The 12,569-nt window shown below is 39.9% G+C and overlaps 1 protein-coding gene across 3 annotated transcripts in view; it reads right to left on the bottom strand.

Annotated features, from left to right (window-relative positions):
• Positions 1 to 11,937, bottom strand: part of LOC149197039 (uncharacterized) — a 301,897-nt gene extending 289,960 nt beyond the window's left edge. For all 3 annotated transcript variants that reach the window (XM_089405733.1, XM_089405731.1, XM_089405732.1), the window contains exon 1: positions 11,535 to 11,937. In XM_089405733.1, coding sequence (XP_089261859.1) covers positions 11,535 to 11,652 — 118 coding nt within the window. In that variant the 5' untranslated portion in view covers positions 11,653 to 11,937. The remainder of the gene's footprint in view (positions 1 to 11,534) is intronic.
• Positions 11,938 to 12,569: the final 632 nt, after the last annotated feature.

The following is a 12,569-nucleotide window of genomic DNA, read 5'->3' as shown; positions in this document are numbered from 1 at the left end:
TTGCACAGTACTCGCTTCACACATCTTAAGGCTCAACAATCAGTTGATTGTATAAATACAATCAAAGTAAACAGCTCCTCCTCGCAACACTCTGCTCCACAGGGTCCACTGCATAACACTTCACGTGGCATCACGTTCACAAAACAACTTTACGCACTTGCTCACTCCATTTCTTCGTGCAACCACACATAGCTCGAAACGGCCTTCAACACTTCGTAGATCCCATGCCCTTTGATTTCAAATTTGAGAAACCATTGCTCCCTTTACACAACGAATGACACAATAATATCTCGCACAATCTCACAAATTTGACTTGTGCCTAAAGGCCCAGACTAGCTCTGATACCAAGTGATGTACTAGAGCACGCAATGGAAACAAAAGCACAAACTTTCACAAAGCAACGGACATTGAAAGCGTGTTGTAATTCCTCCTTAAGGGAATTTCTATTAATTAAATCATTCCCCAAATGTTATATTCAGTGTACAAATGGTCCATTTTTACCATAACAAATGCATCATAATTAGCTAATTAGTTTTAACTATTTCCTCAACTATCTCCAATAATATCTCCCTAACCATCTCTTATCATCTCTCCACAATATCTCCATGATTCTCTCAACAATTGTTCATCCCTACTTTCACTCATATTTCTTCGAACCTCATTCCTAAGTAAACTTCTAGAATTAGAATTAATCTACATTAGCACATTTTCATCATATTATTCATTATACATTACAAATAGGAATTATTCTTAAATAAGAATTTTCCATTTAACTAATATTTTCTTCATCTTTACCTTTATCATCCCTTCTCTTCAACTTCAGTTTTGCCCGATCGTTAGTCTTCTTCGTTCTTTGTTCTCAATCTTCCCTCATCTTGTATCTACAACATAAACATTGTTGAAGTCCATATAGAAGAATCTCCATCCACCAACATACATGGGTTGTTGGCGGCCCTATCCACCAGTTCTCTAAAAAAAACCCCTTCTCATACATCGTTCATCTTTGTTACTAGAAACGGGACAGTAGCCACCGTTCCTGGAAAAAGAAATGCACTAGAAATGAAATGGGATGGAAAACGCCATTTTCTACATCTATTCTTGTCTTCATTGTCAACACTCCAAAAATTATCTTTCATTTCCTGTCTAGGAGGTGGCTTGGGTTGCATATCTTCAACAATGCACAATGTATAATGACGATCTGAGCAATTACGCTAATACTCCCAGACAAGGAATCTACAGTGCTATCGAAAGCACATCGTTTCATTGTAGATGCCACTTCAACTTGCAATTTGGACCAAAACTTATTGACAATCGAGATAGACACAGAAGGATTTGTGGCATTGCCCGTTACATTAATGTATTTTCCATTATCTCCCATTGGTTTGATGAAATTATAGTTTTCATAACATAAATAGCATAAATCAAGCCAAACTCTACATCCAACGCCAATCCCACAAAGATTTTTAATGTTAGAAATTACCGATTTGGAACAATTGTTACATTGGTCCACTGTTGTATCTCCCCTACATTGGAGCACGCTATATATTCGGCCCGGCGTCTGACCATACCAATGTTTTAAAACTCCAACTCCAACTCAGTATCGACTCATCCGCTCAATTTCAATGACTCGGTCATTGTAAAAAATACGTTAAATATTTATTTTTTTTATAAAAAACATAATTTTAAAGATTTTCATTCATGTTTCCAAACACACAGCAATAGAATATAGATAGAAGACAACATATTATCAAAGTAGGCTCATGAATATATCCATTATAACAAAATGGCACCCAGTGCACTGTCCAATACATACATGATAATGATATAGAGATCAAAACAAAAACACATAACCAAGGAGGCTAGAAATGGCCTCTACAACAAAAGTAAATTATGACCAGTACTACTGGCCACTGCTAGAGGAACCAACATCATCTGGCTCAACCTCTGGATCAGAGTCAGACAGGGAAGCCCATGGCTCCTCCTCATCATCATCTCCAACTGCCACTGTAGAAGAGGTAGCACTAGCAGGTTGTGCAGCAGCTGCAAGCTGAGATAGATGAGATATGCGCTTCTGTCGTGGCTGAGCAGAGGAAGCGCCTGCAATTGGAGGACTTGGGGCTGGCCCTGAGGCTGGTACAAGTGGATCTGCATTCAACTAAACATTATGTTCGAGTGATGCCACTGTCTGTAAATCATAATCAATATCCTCATCAGAATCAAACTCTGCTGGATGACTCTCCACTACCCAATCTGATGTTGAATCAATGTCTTCCAACACAATGGGATCTGAATCAGGGCTTTTGTTCAGCAATTGGTTGCGTCTGAGCCAGAAGCTGTATTGGACATAGACTAGATCATTTAATGGTTTTTTATCCAAACGGTTTCTTTTCTTCGTCTGAATCCTCTCAAACACAGACCAATTGCGCTCACACCTATTAGCACTACAAGTTTGACTCAAAATACGAATTGCAAACTTTTTCAATTCAGGACAATGGCTACCAAAAGCCTCCCACCATTGTGCTGCAAAAAACATGAGTGTAATGAGTTAGCTCAACAAAATTACAAATTATATCCAACTTTCAAATTATAAACGATTTAACAAAATAAGTATTAAGAATTTGAAAATTGAAATATTTGTTTACCTGGCTCATCTGCTTCCCTTGCAATCTTTGCTAGGTTCTTCCCAAAGGTACCTGTGGCTTTGCTGAAGGTTGTGACCTGTCGATGTATCTCCAACTGATCACACTCCAATGGGATCATGCGATCAATGCAGTCAATCAATCCATCTCTAATCTCCCCCTTCAAAGCTCTTGTCGCCAGAGCTTTATAATGATACCGTGGTTTCAAAAAATACTCAGCTGCATGTATAGGGCGATGGAGTTGATTGTTCCATCTTTCATCAATGATTGCCCAAATGGGCCCATACTTAGCCACTTTATCCTTGTATGCCCTCTTTATTTGCTCCTATTCTTGATCCATAGCGTCATAAATGAAGCCCATAGCCAATCTTTCCCCATCCACCAACCGCAACACCTTAACCAGTGGCTAAGCAACCTTCACAATCTTTGTTGCCTTTCTCCAAAATATTTCTTCATTAACTTTGTTTTTCAATTCTCTGCCATCCTATTTGTGAGACCACTGGCATTGATTCCATTCATCAGTGGAAAATATCTTTTGCGAGTTTCTATGTTGTGAAAGCATAGATTGCAATGTCAAAAAATGAGTAGCAAATCTAGTGATGGCAGGCCTAATAATATCCTTGCCCCCTGTGTGTCTCCTCATAAGGATCAAAATCCATGAATGATTATAGATAAATTTTGTTATGATTTTGGCATGATCTACGATGTTTTTGACCCAATCTAATTTGCCAATATCCTCAAGCATGATGTCTATGCAATGTGCAGCACATGTGGTCCAAAAGATGGTTTTGTGTTTTTCCTCTAATAGTTTACCAGCAAGAAAATAGTTAGAGGCATTATCTGTGATGACTTGATCAACATTAGCCACCCCCACCTCCTCAACAACCTCATCCAATAGCTGAAACAACAATTGTCCATCTTTTACCTTATCAAATGCATCAACTGATTTCAGAAACATGGTTCCCTGTAGGTAGAAGATAAGAAAGTTTATGATGGTACAGTTCCTTTGATCAATCCATCCATCTAACATGATGGTACATCTTGTTCTTGCCCATGAGTCCTTGAAATCTTTCAAATACTCATTAATGGAGGCAATTTCTTGTTGCAAACGATACCCCCTTATCTCATGCATAGTAGGGCCTTTGAATCCTTTTCCAGCAGCATGTATGGCATCAAACATAGGTTCATAATATGGTGAACGAGAAGCATTAAAGGGAATATCAGCATCATACCACCATCTATATATGTAATCACACGCAGTCTCCCTCAATTCTTTCTTCCAATGGTCATCTAAAGTGGGCTGCTAAGTTCTAATGTAGGTTTTAACCCCGTATAGAAATTACCTGCATACGATTCTAGAACACAGAAAATAAACAATGCGAGAGCATAACACATAAAACACATATACACAGAGATTTTCCTCTGCATCCCAAAACCGGGACTACCAGCTTGATTTTTCATTTTGTTCCTTTCAATGTTATAATACATATTTATACATGCTGAAGCATCCAATACCATGGACAGAAAAACATCGCATCCAAATCCATGGACCGAAAACCATCGCGTCCAAAACCATGTGCGAAAAATCATGCACAAAACCATAGGTAGGTCCGCCCAACCTAACATAGAGTCCAAAACCAAAATTTTCCCCCTCAAACCACCTGTGACCCCCCCCCCCCGCGCTACGCAATCGGTGCAACGAAGAGGGGGCTCCGCCCCCCCTTTAACCCCCGATTAACTACGTGGGCTAGTCATGGAAAGAATATAACACAACCCAACATTCTCCCACTTGTTGTTTTCTTTCCACAGGGGGCCACAAGAGAGCTTAGTCATTTATCCAGCCCTGCAATGCCCATTGTTTCTTTGCACCAAGAAAACTTCTCAGAGCTCACAGATTTTGTCAATGCATCTGTAGTATTCTTCAAAGTGTCCACCTTTACTAGCAACACCTTTTTGTCTTCTATCATATCCCTCACAAAGTGATACTGAACATCAATGTGCTTTGTCTTTGAATGATATGAAGGGTTCTTTGCCAAGAAAATTGCACTTTGGTTGTCACAGTCTATTCTTATAGCTCCCTTTACTAACCCCATACTTGAACACAATATCTGCAACCAAATTGCTTCCTTGCTTGCATGAGTGGCTGCCATGTATTCTACCTCTGTAGTTGATAGTGCCACTACAGATTGTTTCTTACTCATCCAACTGACTACACCTCCAAATAGGTTAAACACATACCCACTTGTAAATCTTCTCTGATCTAGATCTCCAGCCTAGTTTGCATCAACAAAGCCACAAATATCCAACACTCTGTCCAATCCTAGTCTTCCTTGGTAGCACAAACCATAATCACTAGTGCCACGCAAATACCTGAAAACCCGCTTCACTGTTGTCCAGTCCTCCTTCCTTGGTTTTGACATAACCCTGCTCAATACTCCCACTGCATGTGCAATGTCTGGTCTAGTACAGACCATCGCATACATCAGGCTACCGACTGCACTTGCATATGGAACACGGGACATGTCCTCTTCCTCTTCTTGTTTCTTGGAACACTTTTCAACAGATAACTTTACACCTACAGGGATAGGAACCTTCACTAGTTTACTATCCTGCATATTAAACCTCTGCAATATTGTCTCGACATACTTCCTCTTGTTTAACCAGAGCTTCCTCTTTGTCCGATCTCTTTTAATTTGCATGCCCAAAATATAGTTTGCAGCACCAAGATCTTTCATGTCGAATTTGGAGGACAAATGGGTCTTCAAATCCTGGATAATTTCTTTGTCATTTCCAACGAGCAACATATCACCCACATACAAGACCAGATAAATAACACGGTCACTAATTAATTTAAAATACACACAGTGATCTGCTTTGCTTCTGGTGAAGCCAAGTCCCCGTATAAATGTATCAAATTTCCGATGCCACATCCTTGGTGACTGTTTTAACTCATACAAAAACTTCTTTAACTTACATACCAGTTCTTTCTGACCCTTCACCGCAAAGCCTTCAAGTTGCTTCATGTAGATCTCCTCTTCCAGATCCCCGTGAAAAAATGTTGTCTTCACATCCATCTGTTCTACCTCAAAATCAAAAGCAGCAGCAACAGAGAAAAGTAATCTAATAGAGGTTACCTTGGCAACAGGAGAAAAAATATCACCAAAATCAATTCCTGGCACCTGGGAATAACCTTTTTCTACCAACCGATCTTTGTATTTCTCCACCTTTCCTTCTGCATTTGTCTTCTTCTTGAACACCCATTTGCTTCCAATGGGTTTCCTTCCAACCAGCAACTCCACCAAATCCCAAGCCTTATTTTTGTGCAAAGATGCCATTTCATTAACCATGGCCTCCTTCCAGAGTTTTCCATCCTTTGAATCTACTGCTTCCTTCACAATTCTGGGATCCATCATCAGTAATAGATAAAGCAAAATTTGAATAGAAAGAATATGGACTATACCTTTCTGGCTGTCTTCTTTCTCGAATTGATCTTCTCACACACAGAGTTTGTGGCTCTTCATCTTCTGATCCCTCCTCTACTGTAGAGTCTGATTCTTCTTCCTTTAGCTCAAACTCTATCTTCTCAGGTTCCTTTGGTTGGACTTCATGTTTAATAAAATCTTTCACCTCTCTGAACACCACATCTTGGTTGTACACAACCTTCCTTGTTACTGGGTTCCAAAGCTTATAACCCTTTAAAACATCCTTATACCCAATAAAGATGCACTTTTCAGATTTACTATCCAACTTGGTTCGTTTCTTCTTTGTAACATGTACATATGCATCACATCCAAATATTCTCAGATGTGAAAAAGAGGGTTTCTTACCAGTCCATACCTCTTGTGGAGTCGTATCCTCCAACGCTAATGAAGGTGATCTGTTGACCAGGTAACATGTTGTCTCCACCGCCTCTACCCAGAATTCCTGTCCTAATCCGGCACCACTGAGCATGCTTCTTGCCCTTTCCATCAACGTCTTGTTCATTCTTTCTGCAACTCCATTTTGTTCAGGTGTGTATGGAGTAGTCTTCTGCCATGATATACCACACTGTTACAGAATTCTTCAAATTCCTTACTGCAAAACTCTCCATCGTTATTTGTCCTCAGCACCTTTATCTTCTTCTCTGTCTGGTTTTCCACCAGAGCCTTAAATTCTTAAACCTGTCAAAGACTTCAGATTTCTTCTTAAGGAAATATATCCATGTATTCCTTGAGAATTCATCTATAAATAATACATAGTACACAAATTTACCCAGTCATGGAACCTTCACAGGTCCAAACACATCACTGTGCACAAGCTCTAATATCTATTTTGCCCTCTTACCACCAGAGGGGAAACTCACCTGATTCTACTTCCCAAATACACAATTTTCACAGAAATCAAAATCCACAGAGCTATTACTCATACCTTTTACCATACATTTACCATGAAGTATTCGAAGGCCCTTCTCTCCAACATTTCCAAGCCTTTGATGCCACAACATGGTCTTCTCTCCAGAGACCACTAGATTTTCTGCTCCACTTTCAGGAACCACGGAACTATTGCACCCATCAACAACAGTGCTACCTTGCAGCTTGCACAGAGTTCCAATCCGAACTCTCCGCATCAATACTAGTGCTCCCCGAACCATTTTGCAGGTATCCTTCTCGAACACTGTTTTTACACGTGCATCATCTAGCTTGCTTACAGAAATCAGATTTCTGGCCAATGCAGGAATATGCAGAACACCCGAAAGTGCTCTAACCCTTCCACCTTGCAACTTCAACTTTACTTTTCCACGACCAACAATTCTAGAGTTCCCGTCGTCCCCCAAGAAGACATCACCACCATCGTATTTCTCATACTCGCAGAACCACTCCCTATGGATAGTGAAGTGAAAGGATGCACCTGAGTCAATCAACCATGCCTCATGATCTACATGTGTACTTGAAGAAGCCAAATACACATCCCCACCTTTATCTGAGGTGGTTTTCACCTTTACAGTCCCTTTTGTAGTGCCCTTCCTTTCCGCATTTCCAGCACACCACCTTTACAGATTTTCCTGGAGATTTAGATCTCCCTCTAGATTTAGATCTCCCACTCGATGACTTATTTTTGTTTCTGTTCTGTGACCATCCTCATACAGAAAAGGCATCACCATTCTGGCTCTCCATATTTTTCCGTCTCATCTCCTCTGTCAGCAAGGATGAGGCTATTTCATCAAACTGCAAGGTAGTTGCATTGCTACCTATTGCAATAACCAGACTATCCCACGAATCTGGTAAAGAACACAACAAACTAATGCACTTATCTTCATCTGAAATTTTGATATCAACAAAGGATAACTGACTTACCACAGTATTAAACGCATTCAGATGCTCTGTCACCGAGTCTCCATCTTTCATCCTCAAGTTATACAGCTTTTTCCGTAAGAACAATTTATTCACCAGAAACTTAGATTGGTACAAAGTCTCTAACTTGTCCCACAAAGCCTTCGCCGTAGCTTCCCCTGATACATTCAGCAATACTGAATTAGAGACACAATTGTATTGTGCTCTTTGCCTTTCGATCTAACTTCTTCCATTCTTCATCGGACACTCCCGTTGGTTTAGTACTCGGATCTACCGCGATCCACTCATCTTCATCCACCAACAGATCCTCCATCTTGAGTTTTCACAACTCAAAACTCTGACCATTAAATTTCTCAATCTCTATCTTTCCACTGCTCGCCATCTTCTTTCACCACCAGAATCGATCTCGCAGATCTCCCACTGAACAGGGTCTACCATAGGCCCGAGCGAAACCCCTCAGCAGCAAAGGCAGCCCCTTGAAGCCAAAACAGCTCTGACACCAAATGTAGGTTTTAACCTCGTATAAAAATTACCTGCATACGATTCTAGAACACAGAAAATAAACAATGCGAGAGAATAACACATAAAACACATATACACAGATATTTTCCCCTGGATCCCAAAACGGGACTACCAGCTTGATTTTTCATTTTCTTCCTTTCAATGTTACAATACATATTTATACATGCCGAAGCATCCAATACCATGGATCGAAAACCATTGCGTCCAAAACCATAGACCGAAAACCATCGCGTCCAAAACCATGTGCGCAAAATCATACACAAAACCATAGGTAGGTCCGCCCAACCTAACATAGGGTCCAAAACCAAAATTTTCTGACCCCATAGAGTGGGGTTACCTGCACCCCTCAAACCCCCTGTGACTCCCCCCGCTACGCAATCGGCGCAACGAATGGGGGGCTCCGCCCCCTTCTAACCCCCCAATTAACTACGTGGGCTAGTCGTGGAAAAAATATAACACAACCCAACAATGATGGTACATCCTGTTCTTGCCCATGAGTCCTTGAAATCTTTCAAATACTCATTAATGGAGGCAATTTCTTTCTGCAAACGATACCCCCTTATCTCATGCATAGTAGGGCCTTTGAAAACTTTTCCAGCAGCATATACGGCATCAAACATAGGCTCATAATATGGTGAACGAGAAGCATCGAAGGGGATATCAGCATCATACCACCATTTATATATGTAATCACAAGCAGTCTCCCTCAATTCTTTCTTCCAATGGTCATCTAAAGTGGGCTGCAAAGTTCTACTAACTTGAGGACCATGTGCATCTGATGGAGAGGAGAGTGTGGCTGTAAATAACTTTTGATATTCATATCACCCTTCTTTTTCATTTTACCCTTACCCTTTTCTTGAATAGACTCAAAAGAGGAAGGAACATATTGGAAGGGGTTAGATGGATCAGTACAAGGGATAGAAGAAGAACCCTCAAAATCAAAATGGGGGTTGGTAGCCATCATTTTTTGTATACTCCTCTTCCTCCCAATTTCAGCCTCTAATTCTTTTTGCCTAGCCTTTTCTTCTTTAAACTTCTCAAAGTTAGCTAACAAATCCTTCCTAATCTCCCCAATTTCTGGTGATTCACATGGAGTAATTTGGCCTCTAATCCCTGCCAAGTGTTGTTTCAGCCTATTAATGCCCCTAGGACCTTCCTTAATTTTTCTATGGCAAAATTTGCAATGCATTTGACTATCAACCATTTCAACATATGCCCAAGCAGCATCTTTCATTCTAGGTGCCATTTTTTCACTTGGAAATGAAAGGAAAATTTCCGAAAATGAAAAAAAACAAAAAATAGCATTGCTTCAATGTTCATTTTTTTCAATTTCCAGATTTGCACAAAAAAATAAATAAGCAAAAACGAATTTTTACAAGTGAAAAAAAAAATACCTCTAGGCACAAAGTACCTCCTCAAGGTTGCTCCAACAAACCAACTCCTCAATGTTGCTCCAATGGCTACCCAAGAAGCTCCTCACTCCTGCTACAATGCTTGCCCAAGACCCCTCACTGCTGCTCCAAAAACAAACTCCACAACTCCTCACAAACTCTCACTCAAATTCAATGAGATGGTTGTGAGGAAATGAGAGGGGTTGGGTGGGTTTTATAGGGTTTAAGAGAGGGGAATGGACCCCAAAGAACCCAAAGGCAGATTACATTGGGCTTTGGGGTCAGCAAAAAGCAAATTTCAAAAAAAAATTGCGCTGAAGTGACTTTACCGGTCGCTGTTATCGAGCCAGTCGAGTCGTTAGCCAACTCGGTCGGCTCAGTAACAACCTGGCCGACCAGTCCAGTTCAAAGGCCGAGTTAACCCGGTAGCCCAATAACTCCGACCAACTCGGCCAAGTCAGTTTTGAAATGGCCGTTTTTAAAAACACTAGGCCATACACACTAGTGTTGAACCCGGTTTGCGGCATGTGTTGAACAAGATTATTGAAGACCGTCCTCAGATTGCTCTCAAATTTACTGCTAATCATAACAAGGGTTCAATGCCTTGTATATGTATAATATAGATATAAATACAAAGTCATGGTTGAATGCACAGTAACTCGGTTAAGTTATTGGTGTATGGGCAAAACACTGTGTTGGAAATGGCCCTGTGTGGCAAATTTTGGCCGCAGCTTGTGCTGAGTGGTTAGGACCGCGCACAAGCATAGCGGTATATGTATATATATACATGCAACCTAATACACTATGGTTAAATCATAAATGTGATTATTACATTTTCAGCTATGTAAATGAATGGTTTGTTTTATGTTTACCTTATTTTTCTTATTTTTTGTCTCTCTTAGTTTCTTGAATGCAAAACCTCGTTATCGTTTCTGTTTCATTTCCAAACTCCGTTTCTCATCCCGTTGTCGTTTCTGTTTCATTTCCCGTTTCTCGTTTCTGGTAACATAGTCGTTCATCAACCATTTTTTCCATCATCTGCAATAATTGTACCTGTTACTACCCTGCACATTATCATCATCATCATTTTCTTGGGTTTATGGCTTACCCAAAGCCCCGCTGTCAATGCTCCTGCATCAGTTCTTTCTGATTGCGGTCTCTGCCCACCCAAATGGCATGATGGCATGACAAAGAGGAATGATATCAGTGCAAGTCGCACCTAATTTCGACCAGGAGAACCCGTGTTTTTCGGTGCAGCCCTGACCTTGGAAGTGTTTCTCGAAGCAATTTCCAAAAAATAAACTTTCGTTTCTTGGACTGTATGACATACATAACCAATCTATTTTTCGAATCTTGGACATTGGAAGCTATAACGAAATCATCAGACTAGCGCAATCAATGTAGAGAATTTGTGTAAGGCTTTTATAGATTAAGAAGACTTACCATGCTATGGTTTTCTAAAGCATAATATGAATAACTAGGAATTACTCAATCTGAGAATGATAAGAAAACATTTAAGGCGAAAATGTCATTTACGACTATCGTATAATGCCTATAATTTGAACAAATTCAGGAAAACTCTAAAACAAAAATCAATGGAAATTATGTCCAAGCTTAGTATTTGAATTGGAAAAAATGAGGAAATCTGATACCTAACGCAAGGCGACGCTTGGCTGGAGGTCGGAGACGCCAACGCATTTGGAGAAGGCATCTGTCAAGCACTCTCAGAGCCTCCTCAACTTCCCCTCTCTGTACGTTCTCCATCGCCATTGAATTCTGAGGTTTCACGGGGTTTAGGGTTTATCTATTACTACAAATTCTAAACTAGTGCGAGGGTAGTAAATAATTGTACTGCACAAATTTTATTCACTCTTTGCATATTTGAAAATGAATATTTTCCCGTTAGTGTTTGCGGGCTGCTCTTCGCAGGCGCAATACAAACATGTCACTAAAAGATCTGCAAACCGATAGGGAATAACAAGAAGCCATTATTGACATTGTCGATGGGTTGAATGGAAAATAAGTTTGTGATGCGTTTCATTTTCCATTATTGACATAGTTGATGGAGTTGAATGGAAAATAAGTTTGTGATACGTTTTATTGTATATTAATTACTATTTAATTATATTTTAAAGAAAGAAATTATTTTAATGTTTACTAAGTTAAAGATAGCTTATGGAACAGATAGATTGTTTCTTCATCTCCTTGATGTATTAGGTCATTTTTCTGTTAAGCTTCACAATAAATGCTCCTAGCTTCTCGTCAAACCCCTCGCTAAATAGCTTATCTCAAAAGCTAGCTGTCAGCATATCTGCATAACTTTCCTTGTTGTCTTTGAAAGTCTTACATTCTAAAATGAAATGTTTTTCTGTTTCCACTTTTCCGGAAAAACAAGAGATGCATACTCTTTCCTCCCACACTTCTTTTGGTCTTTTTGAGCGACTTGTTTCACAACGGAATTGATGAGAATTAGTCACTCACTGAGCAATAAGAATTTTGGCTCTCCAAGGGATATTGGCCTCTATGTATGTTTTTGGTTGATGACTATGAGTGGGATTAAACACTTCAATATAGTATTTTTTCTTTCTTCCTAGCTCCTTATCCCAAGTACGCTTGTGGAACTTATCCATAACAAAAGTTCTTATCTCTTTGTTGTTTATGGGACACGCGTTCAAGCAAATACCCCA

This window comes from Pinus tabuliformis, chromosome 2_2, assembly GCF_031772625.1.
Source record: "Pinus tabuliformis cultivar Carrire ecotype Pingquan chromosome 2_2, CPIR1, whole genome shotgun sequence".
NCBI lineage: Eukaryota > Viridiplantae > Streptophyta > Pinopsida > Pinales > Pinaceae > Pinus > Pinus tabuliformis.
Note: the sequence above shows the minus strand (reverse complement) of the source record. Positions and strands in the feature narration are given on the sequence as shown.